Below are 24,304 nucleotides of genomic sequence, written 5' to 3'. Positions count from 1 at the left end.
TATTACTATTATAATACTACTAATGAAAATACTAATAATACCAATAATACTAGTAAAAATATAAATAATACTAATTTTAATACTAATATAAATATTAAATTACTAATAATACAAAGAAAATACTAAAATACCGATAGTACTAATAAATATAGTAGTAACACTCGTAAAATATTAATAATACAAATATAAATACAAATAATAATACTAATAATAATAACTAGATTAGTAATACTAATAAAAATACTCATAATACGAATATTATTACGAATAATAATTAATAATACTAATAATACCAAGAATAATAATAATTATACCAAAAACACTCATACTAAAAATACTAATAATATGATTAAAATTACTAATAAGACCAGTAACAATATTAATAATAATAATACTAATAAAAATAGTAATAATGTTACTAATAATAATAGTATTAATAATAATAAAAGTAATAGTAATACTAACAATACATATAAAAAATATTAATAATTTTCAAAAAAATACTAATAATAATACTATAAAAGGTACTAATAATACTAATATATTACTAATAATAACACCACCAATAAAAGTACTAATAATTCTATTAAAATACTAAAAATACTAATACTACTATTAATAATAAAATTACTAATAATAATAGCTATAATAATAATACTATTTTACTTATTAGACTAATAATACTTTCAATAATGCCAATAATACAAAAAAAAAAAAAATACCAATACTGCTAGTAAAACTATTAATATTAAAAAATACGAAAAATACTAATAATAATAGTAATAATCTATAAACATATATAAATCATGAAAATAAATCTGACGTGTCAATCTCCTAAGACCGGACATGAAGCGGCGTCAGAAAGAGGGCGTGAGATGAGGTGGTAGAGATTGACAGAGATTGAGGCTGTTAACCCGGCGTCAATTTTTGACGCCAACTTCCTTTAGTTGGTATTTTGACGGTAGTGTGAGATTTGGTTGAGCCAATCACAGATTTTTGCCATTTTATATTTAAATTTAATTAATTTTTTTCCCAACTAATTTCCAATCAGATTTTACCACCTCACCCTTCAAATATTTGACACAAAAACTTGACATTTTGGGTTAACAGGGGTCAGATACAGTCACAATCAAAAACCCACTTTTTCACCAAAAAGTGCACAATCCGACTCTGAGGTCACAGACAGGGTTAGGAATAGTCTAATGACTATGTTAATTAGCTGCTGACGTGTTAATTAGGCAATTTATCATGCTTAATTTTAAATAATCTCCAATATTACGCGTGGCCATCTTAACTGGCAAAGGAAATAAAAAAACGCATACGGAATTAGTTTAAGGTTGTATTCTCTAGTTTTTCTTTTAGCGGAAAAGAGTGGAGAAGAAACAGGATGAGAGTGTTTTACTATCCTTCCTAATCTATGGGCGGAGAGTTTTGGTGACAAAATCTAAAGGTATTATCCTTCCTAATCATCTCCTCTCCTCTCATTTGCGCTAAAATTTAAAATTCGAGAATCGCTGTTATTTTTTAATTAATCAATCTCCTCTCCTTTTCAACAACAACAACAACAACAACAACAATACCCAATTCCACTAAAGTGGAGTATGGGGGAGGTTAGATGTAGGCAGTCCTTTCCTCTACCCTAAAGTAAAAGGGAAGTCATTCTTCTACCCAGGATACCTATCGGTCCCCAGGTAGAGGAAGTCGTCCCTCCCTATTCTGTAGAGCAGAGAGGCTGCTTCCTAGGGACCTCCGACCAGAAAGAACCATGAAATCCGATATGTGAAGTAAAAATATACAAGTAAAGTTGGCAAAATAGAAGCTTTACCATGAATAATGTATACTCCAATACGATATATATAGGTAAATAAAGCATATAACAATATTAAGTAATATAACATATAATTAAAATATGTTAGTGTCAAATATGCAAGTATAACAAGTCATGTAAGTACAATAAGTATACGTAAACATGTTGGTAAGAAGCATGTAGGTATAATATGCAGTATAAAATAGATGGTATACTATGTAGGCATAGACAAATAAGTATGCTATGTTAGCATAAAAACATGTGATATGTAAGTACGTATAAATTAATTGCTATATAATGTAATACAAACATGTAACCATATAGTGCAATAAAGCATGTGAATATGCTACAATAAGTATAGATATATTATATATCCATAAAACATGTCCAGCCAATACGTAAAGTCCCACGAAAAAAAATAAAAAATAAAAAATAAAAAAAATAAAAAGACATATATGAAGTGCACACAAGCAAGTGGGCAAGAAATATAATATAAAAATATAAGATAAATAAACACCATGTAGAACCTAGTCATCTATTCTAATTCTACTCCTCCACAAATTCCTATCAGAAGTCATGTCCTCGGTCAATAAGAGCTCCTTCATGTCAAGCTTCAATCTATCCTCCAACCTACGTTTAGGTCTACCCCTTCTCCTTACGCCCCCAACAACGAGGGTCTCGACTCTCCAAACCGGGGCTAAAAGTGGGCGCCTCATAACATGCCCGAACCATCTAAGTCGTCCTTCCCTCAACTTGTTGGTTATGTTCCCAACTTCCAAGTTCTCCATAAAAACTCCATTTGGTATCATATCTAGCATGGTCTTGCCACACGTCCACCTAAGCATCCTCATTTCTGCCACCTCCATCCTCCTTTCTTGGGCTTTCGTCATTGGCCAACACTCTGAGCCGTACAACATGGCCGGTCTGATTGCGACCTTGAAAAATTTCCCTTTCAATTTAAGGGGTACGTTCTTGTCGCACAACACCCCTTTCGCTGCCCTCCACTTCAACCATCCTACTCGTATACAATGCGTCGCATCCTCATCTATCCTTCCCGATTTGTGAAGCATCGAGCCTAAATATCTAAAGGACTCTTGTGGAGGTAAAATCTGATCCCCAATTCTGACATCCACTAAATCCTCTTGTTCTTCTTCGCTCGTCTTTAAATCGCATCTAAGGTACTCCGATTTAAGTCTGCTAATCCGTAGTCTATTTGATTCTAGTGCTATCCTCCATTGATCTAGCCTTCTGTTATGCTCCTCCTGAGAATTCGAAACTAAAACAATATCGTCGGCGAATATTAGGCACCATGGGATGTTATCTTGTATCCTCTTAGTTAGTTCGTCTAGGATCAAAGCGAAAAGATTTGGGCTAAGGGTCGATCCCTGATGTAAACCTACCTCTACAGGGAAAAACTCTGTGTTTCCCACTGCCGTGCGTACGCGAGTCTTCGCCCCATCATACATATCTCTAATAGTTCTTATATATCTACTTGGGACACCCCTAGCGTTAAGAGTCTTCCAAATCAGCTCGCGCGGGACACAGTCATAAGCCTTTTCCAGGTCTAAGAACGCTATGTGTAGGTTCTTTTGTTTTTCCCTATACTTCTCCATAAGGCTTCTAACGATGTGAATCGCCTCAATCGACGAGCGTCCTGGCATGAAACCGAATTGGTTCTCTGAAACCTTTGTCTCGCATCGGAGCCTCGTCTCAATCACTCTCTCCCAAAACTTCATAGTATGACTAAGTAACTTTATGCCTCTGTAATTACTACATATTTGTGCATCTCCCTTGTTCTTGTAAATGGGGATGACCTCATTGAGTCTCCATTCCATAGGCATCTTTGCGCTTCTAAACGTCGTGTTGAAAAGATTTGTCAACCATCTAACCCCATCGCCTCCTAGGCACCTCCACGCCTCAATCGGGATTTGGTCTGGTCCTACTGCTTTGTTTCTCCCCATCTTTCGTAGGGCTGATCTAACTTCCTCCTGGTTAATCCTCGTGCAGTAACAGTTGTTTTGATATTCACGAACCTCGCGGAGTTCCTCGTTCCACTCTGTTCTTTCCCTACCAAAAAGGGATGCAAAATACTCTTCCCATCTTTTCTTAATAAGGTCTTCTCTCACTATACTTTGACCCGCTTCATCCTTGATATATTTGACGTTAACTAAGTCCCTGCCTCTTCGCTCCCTAGCTTTAGCTATTCTATATATGTCATTGGCTCCCTCTTTAGAGTCTAGTTTCCTATATAAATCTTCATAAGCTTTGTCTTTTGCAATTGCTACGGCCTTCTTTGCTTCTCTTTTTGCTTCTTTATATCTTTCTTCTACCCTAGTTCTCTCTGCAGTTGTCCCTTCTCCAAAAGTAATGAGCTCCCTAAACCTCATCTGCTTTAACGCGACTTTCGTTTGGACATCGTCACTAAGCCACCACGATTCTCTACTACTCTTATGGGCTCTCGATGTCCCTAATGCCATCCCTAAAGCTTCTTTTGCCACCTCTCTGATAGTGGACGCCATGCGGTTCCATAACTGGTCCACGTTAGCAGGGGCTACGTTATCCCCTTCTACACTCAATCTATCGGCCACAGTCATTCTAAAAGTCTCTGCCTTCGCTCCATGTAGGTTCTTCCAAATGATTCTATGTTGCACAACCTTAGCCCTCCTACGAACTCTTCCCCGGGTAACTAGGTCCATGATCAACAATCTGTGCTGGGAGGAGCACGTATATGCTGGAAGGACCTTACAGTCCCTACATGTCCTAAGTTCCCCTTTACGAAGGAGAAAAAAGTCAATCTGGGTGCAACGGCCCCCGCTATAAAAAGTGGCTAACTGAGCATCCCTCTTCTTGAAAAAAGAGTTAGCTACAACCAACTCGTGGGCAATGGCAAACTCAACGATTGAGCGCCCTTCTTCATTTCTAGGACCAAACCCAAAACCCCCATGGGCTCCCTCGTAACCTTCTGCCTCTACTCCTATGTGTCCATTCAGATCACCCCCTATAATTAGTCGATGATCCGCTGGGCACCCCCTCACTACCTCATCCAACAATTCCCAAAAACTCTTCTTTTCCGCATCACTTAAACCCGCATGAGGTGCGTACGCGCTAATGACCGTGAAAGTTTCCTTCTTAATAATTAGACTAACCGACATAATCCTATCGCTAAACCTACCCACGTCAACAACGTTATCCTTATGTAGATTTCCCAAAAAGATACCTACCCCGTTCCGTGCTATCCTAGAACCCGAGTAGTACCACAACCTATAGTCCTTAATATCCACTGCCCCTTCACCCTTCCATCTAGTCTCTTGAACACACCCTATGTCCACATTACACTTAAGAAAGGTATCAATGAGCTCAATCCTCTTACCCGTCAAGGTTCCTATATTCCAACTACCCACTCTAATCCTACTAAGGGTGGCCACCCTACTACCGCCTCTAACCCCTCTGGACCTACCCACCCCTAAACTAGGAGGACATGACCTCAAGTTACCATAGGTATGCGTAAGATCTATATTAACCTATGTACCAAAAGATGACCCAAGTAGAGACTAAAAATAAGAAAATATGACTATGCTAAAAAGTATTTGTTATTACTTATGATATTAAGAACAGAAAATAAAATAAAATATAGATGTATGCTATGGATAATATAAAGATTTCAAAAGGAAAAGCAAGTGCAACAGTGATATCACTACAAATATAAATATATCAGTATAGTCTATATAAATATAAATATATCAATATATGTCTAGACAGAAATACGTTTATACTTTTACACCTAATAAATACAAGTATAAGAAAGCAAGTAAAACAGTGATATTAGTAATAGACAAGAATCAGATAGCAGTTAACACAAAGATAAATTGAGAGAGAGAAACGTAACCAGCCAGAAAATTTAATTTCCGGTAACAGGCGGCGGTGGTGGCGGTGGCGGTCAGCGGGAGTAATGCGGTGAGGCAAAGGGTGGTAATATTCTATGCGAAAAAACCTTCTTGGGCCAGGAATGGGGTCTGTGATTGTTCACTCGCCGGGATTTGACCGGAAAAGCTTGTAAATTGGCCGGAAAAATCGACCTACGGCGGATGTTGTTGGCGGCGCGTGGGACCTCCGACGCCGACGAGACTGGTCTGGTTCTGATCGTTAGCTATAATCGAGTTAAATAGGAGTGGTGGTGTCTTCTTAAAATCGACAGATTTGATGAATTAGATTAGTAAAATTTTGGCACTCTTGGTACAAAGTTTACGTTGGGAAAAAAAAGCGGAAGGAAAAAAAAAAAAAAAAAATATCGAGAATACATCCTAAATAAATCTCCTCTCCTTTTCATCCTAAAATAAATCTCTAGAATAAGTCATATTTTAGGGTTTCAAACTTCAAAATTCACAAATCTCAAATCATCTCTCTCTATCTCTATCATAATGATAATCAGCTATCTCGACCCCTAACTTATTAGGGTTACAAAAGTCTCAAATCAGTTTACAAAAATCCCAATTGGAAACCGATCGTATTATTTCATGTACCCATGTTCGATTCCGATTACATATTTCGATTATACTAATTTATACCAGCTCCTTTTAGAATCAAAAACATCGGTGCAATTTTTATTGAATAAAAGTTTGATTTCTTAAGCCCGTTTTGATTTATTGGTGATTTAATCTGCTTCAAGGGAAGGTATGTATGTATTCGTATATTTTAATTGTTCTTGAATTCACAAACACTGATTATAAATTGTGCAGATCGCAATCATCAATCACCGATTTCTGTATGAACAAATTAGGGACATCATCGATTAAACGATTTGATCCTAAAAAATGAATATTGTATCGATGGACGAACTTGATTCAAGCAATTCATCTCATCTCCATCGATCAAATCTTCATCATCATTTAGTTACAACAAATCAATAATTTGTTACAACAATGGGGTGGATTTTAGATGAAATCGTACCAGTTTTCTTCCATCGATTTCGTGTCAGGTATAAATTGGATTTTTTAAGTTCTTAAACCCAATGCTATTATATTTTTATTGTTTCGATTTAGTGCATAATATGTTTTTGCTATTTGGAATGTAATAGAATGTAAGTTGTTAAATTGGGATTTATAATCTGTTCAACTTATTAATTAGTCAGGGTTGATAATGGATTTCCACAAAATGTGATTCCTATCAGTATCCTACTACATCTTATGATTTTATTTTATTTTTGGTTTTTTCATCTTAGAAAAAGGTAATAATAAATGTCCAATATCATGGGTGTTTGGATGATTATTTGAATGTGGTCTAAATATTTAATTGTTATTGCACAAGTGATTGTTGAGAGTAATTATGATACTCATTATGTTGTTTATGTTGTTGGAATAGTAAAGTAACAATCATGCAGCCTAAGAGATGACACTTTCTCATGTTTTTTGCAGTTAAGGAAATTCGTTTGAAAGATCTACCACATATTATGGCTAAGGAACCGAGGTATTTCTTCAAGCGTAATTACAGGCTCTGATCTTCGACATAAGGAACAAATAAACATGTGACATAAACACTCAATTAGTTTTAGAAGTGCAGTTAGTTTTGAATATGTTAATTTACCACCTCTAATTGAATATGTTAAATGAATATAGCCTCTATCTTGATTACACAATTTTTATGCAAATATACAGTGAACCAGCTATCTGTTTTAGTCAGATATCCTTTTTTAATGGGAGCAAGCATATAGAATTAATATGGGCAGAAATGGTTTTTGAGCCAGATGGTGGTAAATGAACTAGGAAATTGGGTGTAAAATTTGCTATAACAAACAGGAAATGATTTGGTGATGGAGCTACATTTTCAGTCTTTCTCACTTATGTGCTACGCTGGATGACAACCCTCAACATCCTCTCTCAAGGTAATTTTCCCTTTTCCCCTAAACGTTAATATTTTCGTATTCCCTACATATATGTAAATGCTATTCGTTTCACATGATTGAAAATGCAGTTAAATTCCATCACTTGAAAGTTTTAGTGTAAATGAATGGAGTGCTTATGTTTTTGAATTAGGCCTATAAATGATCTTGAGTGTTATAGTCTTAAAAGTTCTGAATCTCACAGAGATCAGTGGGGCTCAGAAGCTCTTCACATGTAATTTTCCTTAAAAGGTATAATGAACATATCGCACTATATCACATAAAAGTTTACACATGCCCTTATTTGGTGTTGTTTTAACTTATAATTCCATGCTAGATTGTCATAATCTGTCTTTGACATGGTAAATATTATTATAGGTGGTTAATCTTGACCCACTATGGATTAACATAATAAAGTGTGCCTACTTCTCATATGGTAGTATAATTTTAATTGAGGTCAAAGTGTCAACTACATCTTCTAATCGTAGTGATTGTTATGAAGTTTATTCATATACTTATGGTGTAAATTATCTTCATGCCAAGTTGAAGGTGTGCGTTTCAAAGCGGGAACTTTTGGTAGACCTTAAAACCCTGTCGTGTTACCAGAAATATAAGTACTTTGAAATATAAGTACTTTGGAAAAGTATTTTTCTATATATAGTTTGTGTGTTAAATATGGTTATAAAGTTTAGTGTAAACGCATGTATATCCAACTTTGGATGTAGGCATTTCCATATGAATTTATATATACCATTTTGTTCTGTTAACATTTCTTAATTCTTTACGAGGGTGAAATTGATTTTGATTAATGACTTTGTATTATCTTCGTTAACTATACAAATATGGTGGCCCAACCACCTTATTTGTACTCCTTAATTTTTATTTATTTTCCTTGAAAAGCAAGTAAATATTGATTTGATGATAAATCTTTCACAATAGGAGCATATTAGACTGAAAATTGAGAATTGAATTTGAATGTGTATAATCACTACCTAAACTTTCTAAATTGAGAATTTACAAGCAGGATCATGTGCAATGAGTTGAAAATTGAATTTGGAATGTGTAAAATCACTTCCTAAACTTCTTGAACAAAGAGAGTTAAATTATCTTCATAATTATATATGGCAAATTATATTCTGGAATGGATTAAAGAGCTTCGTTGTAAACCTTTATTTAAAGAGTTTAATTATCTTTTTTATATTTGGCAAATTATATTCTGAAATGGATTCAAGACCCGTGATGTTGTATATTGGTCTAATCTAACCAGTGATTATATTCTAATTTGTGGTACCTTGGTATGTCCATACTCAAGGTGGTTCAAACACTGCCCAATGACGCAGGCTAAGGGATATCCTACCGTGTTTCATACGGAATGTAACTTACCACCTGGATATCATCAAGTGAGTTTTTACTTTTATTTCGCTTTGTTTGTTGCTTATGTAACTTGATATCATGGGCTCATGTTGTAACTTAGATGAATGTTAGTTTACCGATCGATCAACTGGACCTTAAGACTAGACGGACTCATTATGATGCACGGTTCAAGATACAAACAGAAGTCTTCACGTTACTTTAGGTGGTTGATATATTTGTGTATTTTGAAATAGTTTTAATTGTTTTGATCTTAATATTAGTTACATTAAGAAACAAGTCAATTGGCCCTTTCAAATTGCAATTTTGAACAGGTGGTTGATATATTTGTGTATTTTGAAATAGTTTTAATTGTTTTGATCTTAATATTAGTTACATTAAGAAACAAGTCAATTGGCCCTTTCAAATTGCAATTTTGAACTTGCGTTTGTAATAATTAAGAATGATTGGACGTTAGTTATGGTTTCCAATGTTAATTAAAAATTTGCGACCTTTCATAAAAGTTGTGGTTTGAGACCGTGTGTTTACCTTGCAGATAGAATGGTTGATTGTCTAGAGTGTATTATTATTGATGGTATGCATGAAGTTGTATTTACATTCAATCAGTATTGGAGTGGTAATGCTTATTTTATTACAATATGTAAGTCAACTCCACCAGCCCGTCAAGTGTTCGAGTGGATATTAGGCCTCATAATGGAATACAACAAGTTGTGTCTATAAATTCTTTTGCATCCAAGGTATATTGTCTAGCCATCTAGGGTTTATGTTAATTTAGTCCTATAATGAATTCAAGATAGTTGCTTCACAGTACAACTTTATTATTTAGAGCATAATTGGTAAAATGTGTTTGGGTCAAAACAAATAACATTATTTTTTGGCCAAAATATGTATTGTTAGGAACCTGTCAAACTTAGTACGTTTTTAACAAATATTTGATTGATCATCAAATTCGATTAACTATGATCAACTAATTCAACTCAAACTTGATGTGTGTGGTGTGTATGCTCAAAATGATGAATAAAGTAATGTAAAGAACATAGACACAAGGATTTATAGTGGTTCGGGTAGATGTTAACTAATTCACCTTAATCACTCCCCGATTACACTAATCGGGATTTTTTGCTTCACTAAGCACTTTTTCTCCAAACCCGGTGGAGATTCGATTTACAAGTCTTCAACTTCTTTGGTAGACAACAAACCTAATCTTTCTATCTCTTTGAAAGATCAACTCCAACCTAGATCAACTTGTCTTTACCTTGGACAAGTATTAATCTCCAAATAAGATTAATCAACTTCCTAAGTCCCTTTAAGGAAGTAGATCACTAAGCTAGCCTATGCTTCTACTAATTGAAGTTACAAGACTCATACACTTTGCAATGATGATCCTAAGACAATACTATGACATACATTACACTAAGTAAACTCACAAGATAAATGATTTTGATTAGTAAGTTTACAACAACTAAATTCTATATCTATAAGATCATAGAATCTTCTCTTACTTGATCACATTTGAGTAGTAACTAAAGCACTTGTGATCTCTGGAAATAAGCCTTTGAAATATGCAAGAGGGTCAGCTTCAAATGCTTGATGTGTGCGAGGTGTAGTACGAAATACTATTATTTTTACTACGAAATACTACGAAATATGATATAAATTACACAAGTTTTATTTATTTATTTAGATTGGGATATACCTAAACCTTGCTACAACACTTATAGGCAGTGTACCTAATCGTAGAGTAGTGTAGTTTTTAGTAAATCCGGTTCGTTTCACAGGGAGACGGCTTATTGCGTACACTATATTTTTAAACAATTATATTTGTATATTTGTATATATATATATATATATATATATATATATATATATATATATATATATATATATATATATATATATATATATATATATATATATATATATATATATATATATATATATATAGTAGTATTATTATAAAAGGGGGGTTTTACCGTTTAATGACCGGTTTGTCGATTTTAAATAAAGTGTAAAGATAAATGACGATAATTAAAATGCGTAAATTAAATAACAATATTTAAAATGACAATAAATAAATGACAGTAAATAAAAGTACGATGAGATATAAAATAACACAATTATGCTTATTTAAACTTCCGTAATCATGATGTTTGACGTTTTGATTTTAATTTATTACTCTGGGTTAATTGTCCTTTGTCCTGGATTGTTTGATACGTCTATCTGGTTTTTGTTCATAATAGTCCATCGGTCATAATTATAAAGTGCGAGTGTCCTCGTCAAATTACCCTTATACCAGAAGTCAAATATTCCAACTAATTAAGGATTTAAACTGTGACGCAGTTATCACTTCTTTTAACAATTACACCAGTTATCACTGTATGTAATCCACCCCTGTTTTGATTAGATATGAATATTAATTTACCCACTTGATCAGTTTGAATAAATAATTACCCAACCCGAATAATTAATTAAATGATTATAATAGATTCTGTATGAACGTCACTAAATAGGAAAACCACAATCATTATTAATTATTAGGTTAATTAATTTGAAGATAGGTTCGGCAGACTCCAATGAGTTGTCACTCGATTAGACAATACCCCCATCTATTAATAGTCAATAGTCCAATTTTCACAAGTGTCGGTCTTTTGCCCAAACCTTAATTATAGTCCAAAGTTCAATAACTCCGTCTTAATATTTAGCCCAACATTACGATTACTTCGGCTCAAATAAGCATAATAATAACTTAGTTACGAGACATTAATTTAAAAAGGAAGAACATAGCTTACAGTGGTGATTAATCGCGTAGCGTTACACGGACAGAATTTCGACATAAAACCCGTAAAACATTCTTACAATAACCTTATTATTATTAGCTTAAAATTAAAATTATATTATAAATATATATATATATATATATATATATATATATATATATATATATATATATATATATATATATATATATATATATATATATATATATATATATATATATATTTACGTTACATAGAAAGGAAAAGAAAAAGATGTGTTATTGCTCGATCAGAACCCGGCTTTTTATAGGCTAAATTCGAGTTTCTGTTCACCATACGATCGCATGGGGATATTGAAATGTCCCGCTCATATTGATTATAAACGTTCCATATTAATTGATTTCGTTGTGAGGTTTTGACCTCTATATGATACGTTTTTCAAAGACTGCATTCGTTTTTAAAAACAAACCATAACCTTTATTTTATCGACAAGGTTAAAAGGACACCACCTAGATTATCAGAAATGATAATCTAAAAAATATCACACTTACACACTACCAATACATATTGGTTTACAATATTAATATGTTACAAAAAAGTAAATTTCGAATGCAGTTTTAAACAATATTATACAAGCATACTGACTCCAAATCTTGTCCATATTTTAGCATGCAACAGCGGAAGCTCTTAATAATCACCTGAGAATAAACATGCTTTAAACGTCAACAAAAATGTTGGTGAGTTATAGGTTTAACCTATATATTTATCAAATCGTAATAATAGACCACAAGATTTCATATTTCAATATACATCCCATACATAGAGATAAAAATCATTCATATGGTGAACACCTTGTAATCGACATTAACAAGATGCATCTAAGAATATCCCCATCATTCCGGGACATCCATCGGACATGATATAAAACTCGAAGTACTAAAGCATCCGGTACTTTGGATGGGGTTCGTTAGGCCCAATAGATCTATCTTTAGGATTCGCGTCAATTAGGCGTGCACTAATTCTCAAAATTAGTGATGTTCCCTAATTCTTAGGCTACCAAGCAAAAGGGGCATATTCGGCTTCGATCATTCAACCATAGAAAGTGTAGCGACCCGACAAAATCGTCATTTGACGGCGCCGTCTACTTAGGTCCCGTTACGTGGTCATAAGTCTTTAAAACAACGTTTGACCAAAAGATATGTCGCATTCATTTCAAATGTAAAGATTGTTCAAAGTTTACAAGAATAGTTCCACCACAAGTTGCGTTACAAAGTTATAAGTACAAATGAAACTTATGCGACACAATTTAAAAGTAGCCAAAAGACGCTCCATGTATGCATATATACTCGACATCCAATGCAAGTATCAAAATAAAGAGCGGAAGCATGTATCATGTATCGTTCAAGGACCTGAGAAAAACATAGAAATCTGTCAACGAAAACGTTGGTGAAATCATAGGTTTAAGTAAGTAAGTACAAGTGAACCACAAGATTTGCATCAATGAAATAATAGTAATACATTCCAAAAGTTTGTTTCACGAGCACCCAATTATCAATGCTTAACATTCCTTCCATAGAACCCCATCACTTAGTGCTAGAACATACACTGTTTCTCGAAAATATATTTCATTCGTAAACGGTAGCGAACCGTTTGAATGAGGGTTTGTCAAACCCATATGGATCCATACAACATAAGTTCTCGCTTACACCCGGCAAGTGTAACTAATGATAATCGAATTGAGGATTTTGTTCTAAACTCGTATGTAGAATGTTTGTTTTCCTGTACTTGTGTTCACTTAGTAAAAGAAATGTTTATGTTTTCTCATCCCAAATGTAAGTTCAAAAAGAGTAAAAGTGGGACTATGATCTCACCTTGAGTGCACGTACGAAAAGTACTTCACAAAATAACGTGTGCGAAGGATAGTGCTAGTCTTGACCTAAACAAATAGGTCGTATCAATAACGGTAAACACGATAGGTCAAAGATGTTCAATTAGTCCTATGGCTCGTTACGACTCGATTATGTAGCATGTGAAATCAAATTGTCAAGTTTCATGCAAGATACAAGTATATAAACAAGTTAGGAAGGTTGCATAATCATTTGGTTAAGTTTGACAAAAAGTCAAACTTTGGTCGGTCAAAGTCAACGAAAAAGTCAACACGTTCGGGTAGGGTCCCGAACTATTTTTCTGAGGTTTTTAATCATGTATGAGCATGTTAGAACAAGTTACATGTGAATCGGAGGTGCGTAGCATAGCAAACATTATTCGAAAATTGACAAAGTTGGACAGACCACTTTGGCGCGCCGCGCGGGTATATGGCGCGCCGCGCCATTACCTGTGCAGAGAATTCTGGCAGTTTTTAAGTTTTATGCACGAACCTAACTTCAAACAATCACCATTTATGATCCGCAAACAATCAAGACAAGTATCTTATACCGTTGGGAAGGTAATTTGACGAGGAAAACAACTAAACACATTTCATCAATCAATCTACCTATTACAACAACCAAAACCACATCTAATGCTTAACATTAACCGCATACAAGTTCATAAATGCAACTCAATGATTCGGGCAACCAATTTACATGAATGATATGCCGTTTCGAAGGTAATCAAGCATACAATCCAACTAAACACTTACCAATAATAATCCATGGCATTCAATGCATCAAAAGTCCATTTCAAGTTCATCAAACCCTAACCCAAATTCACCAAAATCAATAATCAAGTTCATGAAGTTTTCTAAGGCAACCTACACATCAAATTGAAGCTAGTGATGCTAGTAACACAATTAAAACATCAACTTTTAACATCTAACAACATATGATCATCCTAAATTCAAGAACAACACACCAAAATTCAAGTTCATGCTAGTTACACTAAAACAACGAGATCAAGCATATAAATCATATATTCATGTTAGACTTGAGCCATAGACACTAATTAACACTTTTATAAGTTAAAAACATCAAGAACACAAAATCTAGTGATTTTAGAAAGTTACCCAAATGAGATGAAGTTGGTACCAAAATGAAGAGGATGAAGAGAGGATCACAAATATGTAGTTTATTTTGTTGTAAGCCTCCTAGATCGAATTTAGATGATGATTGAATGAATTTGGTAAATGGGTGTGTGTTCTTGCTAGAGAGAAAGAGAGAGAGATGGAGATGATAATGAATGGGTGAAAGGGGTTTGACCCTTTGACCTAGTCAAGGGTTTGATCCCTTGTCAAGTTTAGTCCCTCAACTTTCGTTCGGGTGCGGGAATTACCTAAACGAGATAATTTAAAACGCGTATCAACGGGAGATGTTATAAACATATAACGGACTTTATATTAGTATAACAGAAAAGTAAATGGAAAAAGGCGGGATGTTACATTACCTACTCCTTAAAAGAAATTTCGTCCCGAAATTTAAGTAGGCGTAGTAGTCGTTGTTTCTTCCTCGAGATCTTGCATTTCCGAATTCATGAATAGATGAGGATACTTCCTTTGCATTTGATCTTGTCTTTCCCAAGTAAACTCGGGTCCTCTTTTGGCATTCCAACGAACCTTGACAATCGGGATTCGGCTTTGTTTCAATGTCTTGACGGAGGTGTCTACAATTTCAACCGGTTCCTCCACAAAATGAAGTTTGTCATCAAAGTAAGTTCTTCGAGAGGGATGACGATATCGGGTTCGGCAAGACACTTTTTCAAGTTAGATACATGGAAGGTAGGATGAACGGAGTTCAATTGAGGCGGAAGATCTAAACGATAAGCAACGGTGCCAATACGCTCCAAGATTTCGAAAGGACCAATATACCTTGGATTCAGCTTCCCGCGTTTCCCAAAACGGATTACACCTTTCCAAGGCGCGACTTTTAACATTACTCGGTCACCGACTTGAAATTCAAGATCGTTGCGTCGTTTGTCGGTATAGCTCTTTTGACGACTTCGGGCCGTCCTAAGCCTATCTCGGATTTGAACGATTTTCTCGGTGGTTTCGTGAATGAGTTCGGTTCCGGTGATTTGTACGTCGCCTACTTCGGCCCAACAAAGAGGTGAACGGCATTTTCGGCCATATAGCGCTTCAAAAGGTGCGGCTTTAATACTCGCGTGATAACTATTGTTGTAAGAGAACTCGGCGAGAGGTAAGTGCTTGTCCCAAGCTTTTCCGAAATCAACCACGCAAGCTCGTAACATGTCCTCTAAGGTTTGAATTGTACGTTCGCTTTGTCCATCGGTTTGAAGATGATATGCGGTGCTCATGTCTAAACGCGTTCCCAACGCTTCTTGCAATGTACGCCAAAATCTAGAAACGAAACGGCCATCTCGGTCGGAGATAATCGATAAAGGTACACCGTGTCGGGCTACGATCTCCTTAATGTAAAGTTGTGCAAGTTTCTCCATTTTGTCCGTTTCTTTCATGGCAAGGAAGTGTGCGGATTTGGTGAGACGGTCAACAATAACCCAAATGGTATCATAACCGCCCGTCGTTTTTGGTAGTTTGGTGATAAAATCCATCGTTATTCTTTCCCACTTCCATTGCGGGATCTCGGGTTGTTGAAGTAGTCCGGACGGTCTTTGGTGTTCGGCTTTGACTTTGGAACATGTCAAACACTTGGAAACATAAGTAGCTACGTCCCTTTTGATGTTCGGCCACCAATATAGTTGTTTAAGGTCGTGGTACATCTTATTGGCACCGGGGTGAATCGAATACCTTGACTTATGGGCTTCGTCTAAACTAAGGCTTCGCAAGTCCCCATAACTAGGTACCCAAATTCTTTCGGCGAAATATCGGAGTCCGGTTTCTTTAACTTCGAATCGAGAGGTGAGGACGTTCAAATGTTCGAGAGAGATGTTTTCATCCTTGATAGCTTCATCTTGGGCTACCCGAATTTGACTATTAAGGTTTGTGTGGATGGTGATGTTTAAGGCTCGGACACGAAGAGGCACCGCTCTTTCTTTTCGACTTAAGGCATCGGCTACTACGTTTGCCTTCCCGGGATGGTAACGAAGCTCGCAATCGTAATCGTTCAAAGTTTCAATCCACCGTCGTTGTCTCATGTTTAGTTGCTTTTGATCGAAAATGTGTTGGAGACTTTTGTGGTCGGTAAAGATAGTACTCTTGGTTCCATAAAGATAGTGTCTCCACATTTTAAGTGCAAAGACAACGGCTCCGAGTTCGAGATCATGCGTCGTGTAGTTTCGTTCATGAATTTTGAGTTGTCGAGAAGCATAAGCAATGACTTTCGTTCGTTGCATCAATACACACCCAAAACCATGTTTCGAGGCATCGCAATATACAACAAAGTCATCATTGCCTTCGGGAAGTGACAAGATAGGAGCGGTGGTTAGCTTCGTTTTCAAGATTTGAAACGCGGATTCTTGCTCGGTCGCCCAAATGAATTTCTTTCCCTTGTGAGTTAATGCGGTTAGAGGATGTGCAACCAAAGAGAAGTTTTCGATGAATCTACGATAGTACCCGGCGAGACCCAAGAATTGACGAATGTGAGTAGGAGTAGTAGGAGTCTCCCATTTACTAATGGCTTCGATTTTCGTGGGATCGACTTTAATACCTTGATCACTTACAACATGACCAAGAAATTGAACTTCCTTCAACCAAAATTCACACTTGGAGAATTTGGCATAAAGTCGTTCTTGTCTCAAGAGTTCAAGCACAAGTCGGAGATGTTGTTCGTGCTCTTCTTCATTTTTAGAATAGATCAATATATCATCGATGAACACAATAACGAATTTATCGAGATACGGTTTGCACACGCGGTTCATAAGATCCATGAACACCGCCGGTGCGTTAGTGAGACCAAATGGCATGACAAGGAATTCATAACTACCATAACGAGTCCGGAAAGCGGTTTTGGAGACATCTTCCCCCTTAACCCTTAATTGATGATAACCCGAGCGGAGATCGATTTTCGAATATACACAAGACCCTTGTAGTTGATCAAAGAGGTCATCGATGCGAGGAAGAGGATATCGGTTCTTAACCGTCAATTTATTTAGTTCACGATAATCAATGCACATTCGTAGGGATCCGTCTTTCTTTTTAACAAACAAAATCGGAGCGCCCCAAGGTGAATGGCTAGGTTGGATAAAACCACGATCAAGTAGTTCTTGGATTTGACTTTGCAATTCTTGCATTTCGGATGGAGCGAGTCTATATGGTGCACGTGCTACGGGTGCGGCTCCCGGGATAAGATCGATTTGGAATTCTACCGGTCGATGAGGTGGAAGACCCGGCAATTCGTCGGGAAATACATCGGAAAAGTCACTAACAATTGGCACATCATCGATATGCTTATCATCGGACTCGACTTTCTTAACGTGGGCAAGGATCGCAAAACAACCCTTACGGAGTAGTTTTCTAACTTTAAGGCACGAAACGAGGTTGAGTCTGGTGCAACTCTTATCGCCATAAACAATCAAAGGTTCACCATTCTCGATAGGAATTCGGATTGCATTAAGATCACAAAGGATGTGAGATTTCGTTTTGACTAACCAATTCATACCGATTATTACATCAAAGCTTCCTAGTTCTATGGGTATCAAGTCAATTTCAAATTCTTTACCCAAAATGTTTATCGTACACCCCCGGTAATATGTGTCGGCACTTAAAAGTTTCCCGTTAGCCACTTCAATGGTATAAGTGGTATCTAATGGAAGAGGTGGAGTGCTAAAAGAATGAGTCAAAGTCTTGGATACAAAGCATTTATCGGCACCCGAATCGAATAAGCAAGAGACATAAGAATTGTTGAGAAGAAACGTACCCGTGACTAGTTCAGTGTCATCCCGGGCTTCCTCGGTGTTGATGTTGAAAGCTCGGCCACGCGTATTGGGGTTATCTTTCTTCTTTGAGCATGCATTTCTATAATGACCCGTTTGGCCACATTCGTAACAAGTACCCGTCTTTGGTGCATTGGGCCACTTTCGAGCGACGGGAGTGGCACTTTTACAATCGTTGGCCTTATGACCAACTCCTTGGCACCGGTGGCAAATTAACTTACTACATTCGCCAAAGTGACGTTTGTTGCATTTGTTGCAAAGAGGTAGGTTCCCGGCATAACCTTTCTTGCCGTCGGAGGTGTAAGGCTTCTTAGCAAAGTTGTTGTTGCTTGATTGGGAGGGTTCCCACTTTCTTTTGTTGCCGCCCGATTTATCCTCGGCCTTAGGTGCCGGAACTACGATTTCGTCAACCGTTTCTATCAATTTGCGGGCCATGTTCAAAGCTTCTTGATGATTAGTGGGTTTGGATGACATTACTCCGTGTTTGATACTCTTTGGAAGACCATCCATGTAAAGTTCAACCCTTAAAGCTTCGGGGTTCACAAGATTTGGGCACATCAAGGCTAGTTCGGAAAATCGTTGATTATAAGCCTTGAGATCATTTCTGATCGCCTTTAAAGTTCTTAGCTCTTGTTCGAGCCTTCGGGTTTCTTCACGAGGGAAATATTCGACAATCATCTTTTCCCTCAAGTCAGCCCAAGAGAGGGCGTGAGCTTCATCGGTACCCACCGATTGTACATAAGTATTCCACCATGTAAGAGCGACACCGGCGAAGGTGTGAGTGGAGTATTTGACCTTGTCTTGGTCCCGACAACCGCTTATGCTAAAGATGGCTTCCGTTTGCTCAAACCATCGGGTGAGCACGACCGGTCCCCCGGTTCCATCAAAAGTGTGAGGTTTGCACCCCATGAAAGCTTTATAGGAGCATCCCTCGTTTGAGTTTCCGGCTCCATTGTTGTTGTTGTTGTTGTTGTTGTTGTGGTTGTTATTATTATTGTTGTTGGATGAGTGACCGGCCATGGCCGCATCTACGGCGGTAGCTATCATCCGTTCGAGAGCTTGTTCGGGAGTTTCATTGCGGCGTACACGACGAGGAGCCATTGTTCCTTCAAGACACAAGAATATCATTGATTAGTATTCTCAATAATACTAACCGTGATATAGAATAAAGATAAAGAGAAGTTTTTCCTCGACTCGCCTTAAATTCTTTATGCCATAATGTCGGAACTTTCATATGAGTCACCGTAATATAATCCCGGAAATTATATTACCCTGATTCATATGTGCATTCGACATTATTCTATAAAGTCAAGGTGGCGTGTCAATCAAATTAAACAACGTGAGATTAAGATGAACTAAGAGTAGATATGAGTAGAAGCGTTCGAGTATAAATGCACAAGTAGTCAAGTAATTCCTACTTCAAGTCTATATGCCGGTTGTAGTCTAGACTCACCAATGTACCCTATGACTCGGGGTCGACACCAATGAACTCTAAATCCCTACAACCAATGCTCTGATACCATCTATAGCGACCCGACAAAATCGTCATTTGACGGCGCCGTCTACTTAGGTCCCGTTACGTGGTCATAAGTCTTTAAAACAACGTTTGACCAAAAGATATGTCGCATTCATTTCAAATGTAAAGATTGTTCAAAGTTTACAAGAATAGTTCCACCACAAGTTGCGTTACAAAGTTATAAGTACAAATGAAACTTATGCGACACAATTTAAAAGTAGCCAAAAGACGCTCCATGTATGCATATATACTCGACATCCAATGCAAGTATCAAAATAAAGAGCGGAAGCATGTATCATGTATCGTTCAAGGACCTGAGAAAAACATAGAAATCTGTCAACGAAAACGTTGGTGAAATCATAGGTTTAAGTAAGTAAGTACAAGTGAACCACAAGATTTGCATCAATGAAATAATAGTAATACATTCCAAAAGTTTGTTTCACGAGCACCCAATTATCAATGCTTAACATTCCTTCCATAGAACCCCATCACTTAGTGCTAGAACATACACTGTTTCTCGAAAATATATTTCATTCGTAAACGGTAGCGAACCGTTTGAATGAGGGTTTGTCAAACCCATATGGATCCATACAACATAAGTTCTCGCTTACACCCGGCAAGTGTAACTAATGATAATCGAATTGAGGATTTTGTTCTAAACTCGTATGTAGAATGTTTGTTTTCCTGTACTTGTGTTCACTTAGTAAAAGAAATGTTTATGTTTTCTCATCCCAAATGTAAGTTCAAAAAGAGTAAAAGTGGGACTATGATCTCACCTTGAGTGCACGTACGAAAAGTACTTCACAAAATAACGTGTGCGAAGGATAGTGCTAGTCTTGACCTAAACAAATAGGTCGTATCAATAACGGTAAACACGATAGGTCAAAGATGTTCAATTAGTCCTATGGCTCGTTACGACTCGATTATGTAGCATGTGAAATCAAATTGTCAAGTTTCATGCAAGATATAAGTATATAAACAAGTTAGGAAGATTGCATAATCATTTGGTTAAGTTTGGCAAAAAGTCAAACTTTGGTCGGTCAAAGTCAACGAAAAAGTCAACACGTTCGGGTCGGGTCCCGAACTATTTTTCTGAGGTTTTTAATCATGTATGAGCATGTTAGAACAAGTTACATGTGAATCGGAGGTGCGTAGCGTAGCAAACATTATTCGAAAATTGACAAAGTTGGACAGACCACTTTGGCGCGCCGCGCGGGTATATGGCGCGCCGCGCCATTACCTGTGCAGAGAATTCTGGCAGTTTTTAAGTTTTATGCACGAACCTAACTTCAAACAATCACCATTTATGATCCGCAAACAATCAAGACAAGTATCTTATACCGTTGGGAAGGTAATTTGACGAGGAAAACAACTAAACACATTTCATCAATCAATCTACCTATTACAACAACCAAAACCACATCTAATGCTTAACATTAACCGCATACAAGTTCATAAATGCAACTCAATGATTCGGGCAACCAATTTACATGAATGATATGCCGTTTCGAAGGTAATCAAGCATACAATCCAACTAAACACTTATCAATAATAATCCATGGCATTCAATGCATCAAAAGTCCATTTCAAGTTCATCAAACCCTAACCCAAATTCACCAAAATCAATAATCAAGTTCATGAAGTTTTCTAAGGCAACCTACACATCAAATTGAAGCTAGTGATGCTAGTAACACAATTAAAACATCAACTTTTAACATCTAACAACATATGATCATCCTAAATTCAAGAACAACACACCAAAATTCAAGTTCATGCTAGTTACACTAAAACAACGAGATCGAGCATATAAATCATATATTCATGTTAGACTTGAGCCATAGACACTAATTAACACTTTTATAAGTTAAAAACATCAAGAACACAAAATCTAGTGATTTTAGAAAGTTACCCAAATGAGATGAAGTTGGTACCAAAATGAAGAGGATGAAGAGAGGATCACAAATATGTAGTTTATTTTGTTGTAAGCCTCCTAGATCGAATTTAGATGATGATTGAATGAATTTGGTAAATGGGTGTGTGTTCTTGCTAGAGAGAAAGAGAGAGAGATGGAGATGATAATGAATGGGTGAAAGGGGTTTGACTCTTTGACCTAGTCAAGGGTTTGATCCCTTGTCAAGTTTAGTCCCTCAACTTTCGTTCGGGTGCGGGAATTACCTAAACGAGATAATTTAAAACGCGTATCAACGGGAGATGTTATAAACATATAACGGACTTTATATTAGTATAACGGAAAAGTAAATGGAAAAAGGCGGGATGTTACAGAAAGTAGTTTCATGTACTTGTGTCTATTTTGTAAAACATTTATAAAGCTGCATGTATTCTCATCCCAAAAATATTAGATTTTAAAAGTGGGACTATAACTCACTTTCACAGATTTTTACTTCTTCGGGAAGTAAGACTTGGCCACTGGTCGATTCACGAACCTATAACAAATATGTACATATACATCAAAGTATGTTCAAAATATATTTACAACATTTTTAATACGTTTTAATGTTTTAAATATTTTCAGTCAGCTGTCCTCGTTAGTAACCTACAACTAGTTGTCCATAGTTAGATGTACAGAAATAAATTAATATATATTATCTTGACCCAATCCACGACCCAGTGTATACACGTCTCAGGCTAGATCACAACTCAAAGTATATATATTTTTGGAATCAACCTCAACCCTGTATAGCTAACTCCAACATTACTGCATATAGAGTGTCTATGGTTGTTCCAAATAATATATATAGATGGGTAGATATGATATGTCAAAACATTTGCATACATGTCTATGGTATCCCAAGATTACATAATATATTAGAATACATGTATAATACAATATAAGTTAGCTAGGATATGATTTGTATAGAATTGTTACAATATTTTCCGTAGCTACAACAATAAAAAATATCCAATCTTGTTTTACCCATAACTTCTTCGTTTTAAATCTGTTTTGAGTGAATCAAATTGCTATGGTTTCATATTGAACTCTATTTTATGAATCTAAACAGAAAAAGTATAGGTTTATAGTCGAAAATATAAGTTACAAGTCGTTTTTGTAAAAGGTAGTCATTTCAGTCGAAAGAACGACGTCTTGATGACCATTTTGAAAAACATACTTCCACTTTGAGTTTAACCATGATTTTTGGATATAGTTTCATGTTCATAAGAAAAATCATTTTCCCAGAATAACAAATTTTAAATCAAAGTTTATCATAGTTTTTAATTATCAAACCCAAAACAGCCTGTGGTGTTACTACGACGGCGTATGTCCGGTTTTACGGTGTTTTTCGTGTTTCCAGGTTTTAAATCATTAAGTTAGCATATCATATAGATATAGAACATGTGTTTAGTTGATTTTAAAAATCAAGTTAGAAGGATTAACTTTTGTTTGCGAACAAGTTTAGAATTAACTAAACTATGTTCTAGTGATTTCAAGTTTAAACCTTCGAATAAGGTAGTTTTATATATATGAATCGAATGATGTTATGAACATCATTACTACCTTAGGTTTTGTGGATAAACCTGCTGGAAATGAGAAAAATAGATCTAGCTTCAAAGGATCCTTGGATGGCTTGAAAGTTCTTGAAGCAGAATCATGACACGAAAACAAGTTCAAGTAAGATTTCCACTCGAAATAAGATTGTTATAGTTATAGAAATTGAATCAAAGTTTGAATATGAGTATTACCTTGTATTAGAAATATATCTTACTGTAAATAAGAAAGATTTCTTGAGGTTGGATGATCACTTTACAAGATTGGAAGTAAGCTAGTAAACTTGAAAGTATTCTTGATTTTATAAAACTAGAACTTATAGAATTTATGAAGAACACTTAGAACTTGAAGATAGAACTTGAGAGAGATCAATTAGATGAAGAAAATTGAAGAATGAAAGTGTTTGTAGGTGTTTTTGGTCGTTGGTATATGGATTAGATATAAAGGATGTGTAATTTTGTTTACATGTAAATAAGTCATGAATGATTACTAATATTTTTGTAATTTTATGAGATATTTCATGCTAGTTGCCAAATGATGGTTCCAACACGTGTTAGGTGACTCACATGGGCTGCTAAGAGCTGATCATTGGAGTATATATACCAATAGTACATACATCTAAAAGCTGTGTATTGTACGAGTACGAATACAGGTGCATACGAGTAGAATTGTTGATGAAACTGAACGAGGA

At 36.0% G+C, this 24,304-nt stretch overlaps 1 protein-coding gene and 1 long non-coding RNA gene across 2 annotated transcripts in view; one reads left to right on the top strand and one right to left on the bottom strand.

Annotated features, from left to right (window-relative positions):
• Positions 1–4,959, bottom strand: part of LOC139890196 (uncharacterized) — a 50,486-nt gene extending 45,527 nt beyond the window's left edge. The window contains exon 1 of the mRNA XM_071873093.1: positions 3,560–4,959. Within this exon, the coding sequence (XP_071729194.1) occupies positions 3,560–4,959 (1,400 nt within the window). The remainder of the gene's footprint in view (positions 1–3,559) is intronic.
• Positions 4,960–6,662: 1,703 nt separating this feature from the next.
• On the top strand, positions 6,663–9,470 carry LOC139893838 (uncharacterized). Its single transcript, XR_011774722.1, has 4 exons — positions 6,663–6,782; positions 7,219–7,685; positions 8,995–9,082; positions 9,157–9,470. It is a non-coding gene; the product is annotated as an uncharacterized lncRNA (long non-coding RNA).
• Positions 9,471–24,304: the final 14,834 nt, after the last annotated feature.

The sequence above is a fragment of the Rutidosis leptorrhynchoides genome, chromosome 2 (genome assembly GCF_046630445.1).
Source record: "Rutidosis leptorrhynchoides isolate AG116_Rl617_1_P2 chromosome 2, CSIRO_AGI_Rlap_v1, whole genome shotgun sequence".
Taxonomy (NCBI): domain Eukaryota; kingdom Viridiplantae; phylum Streptophyta; class Magnoliopsida; order Asterales; family Asteraceae; genus Rutidosis; species Rutidosis leptorrhynchoides.
This window is presented reverse-complemented; position numbering and strand designations above follow the sequence as displayed.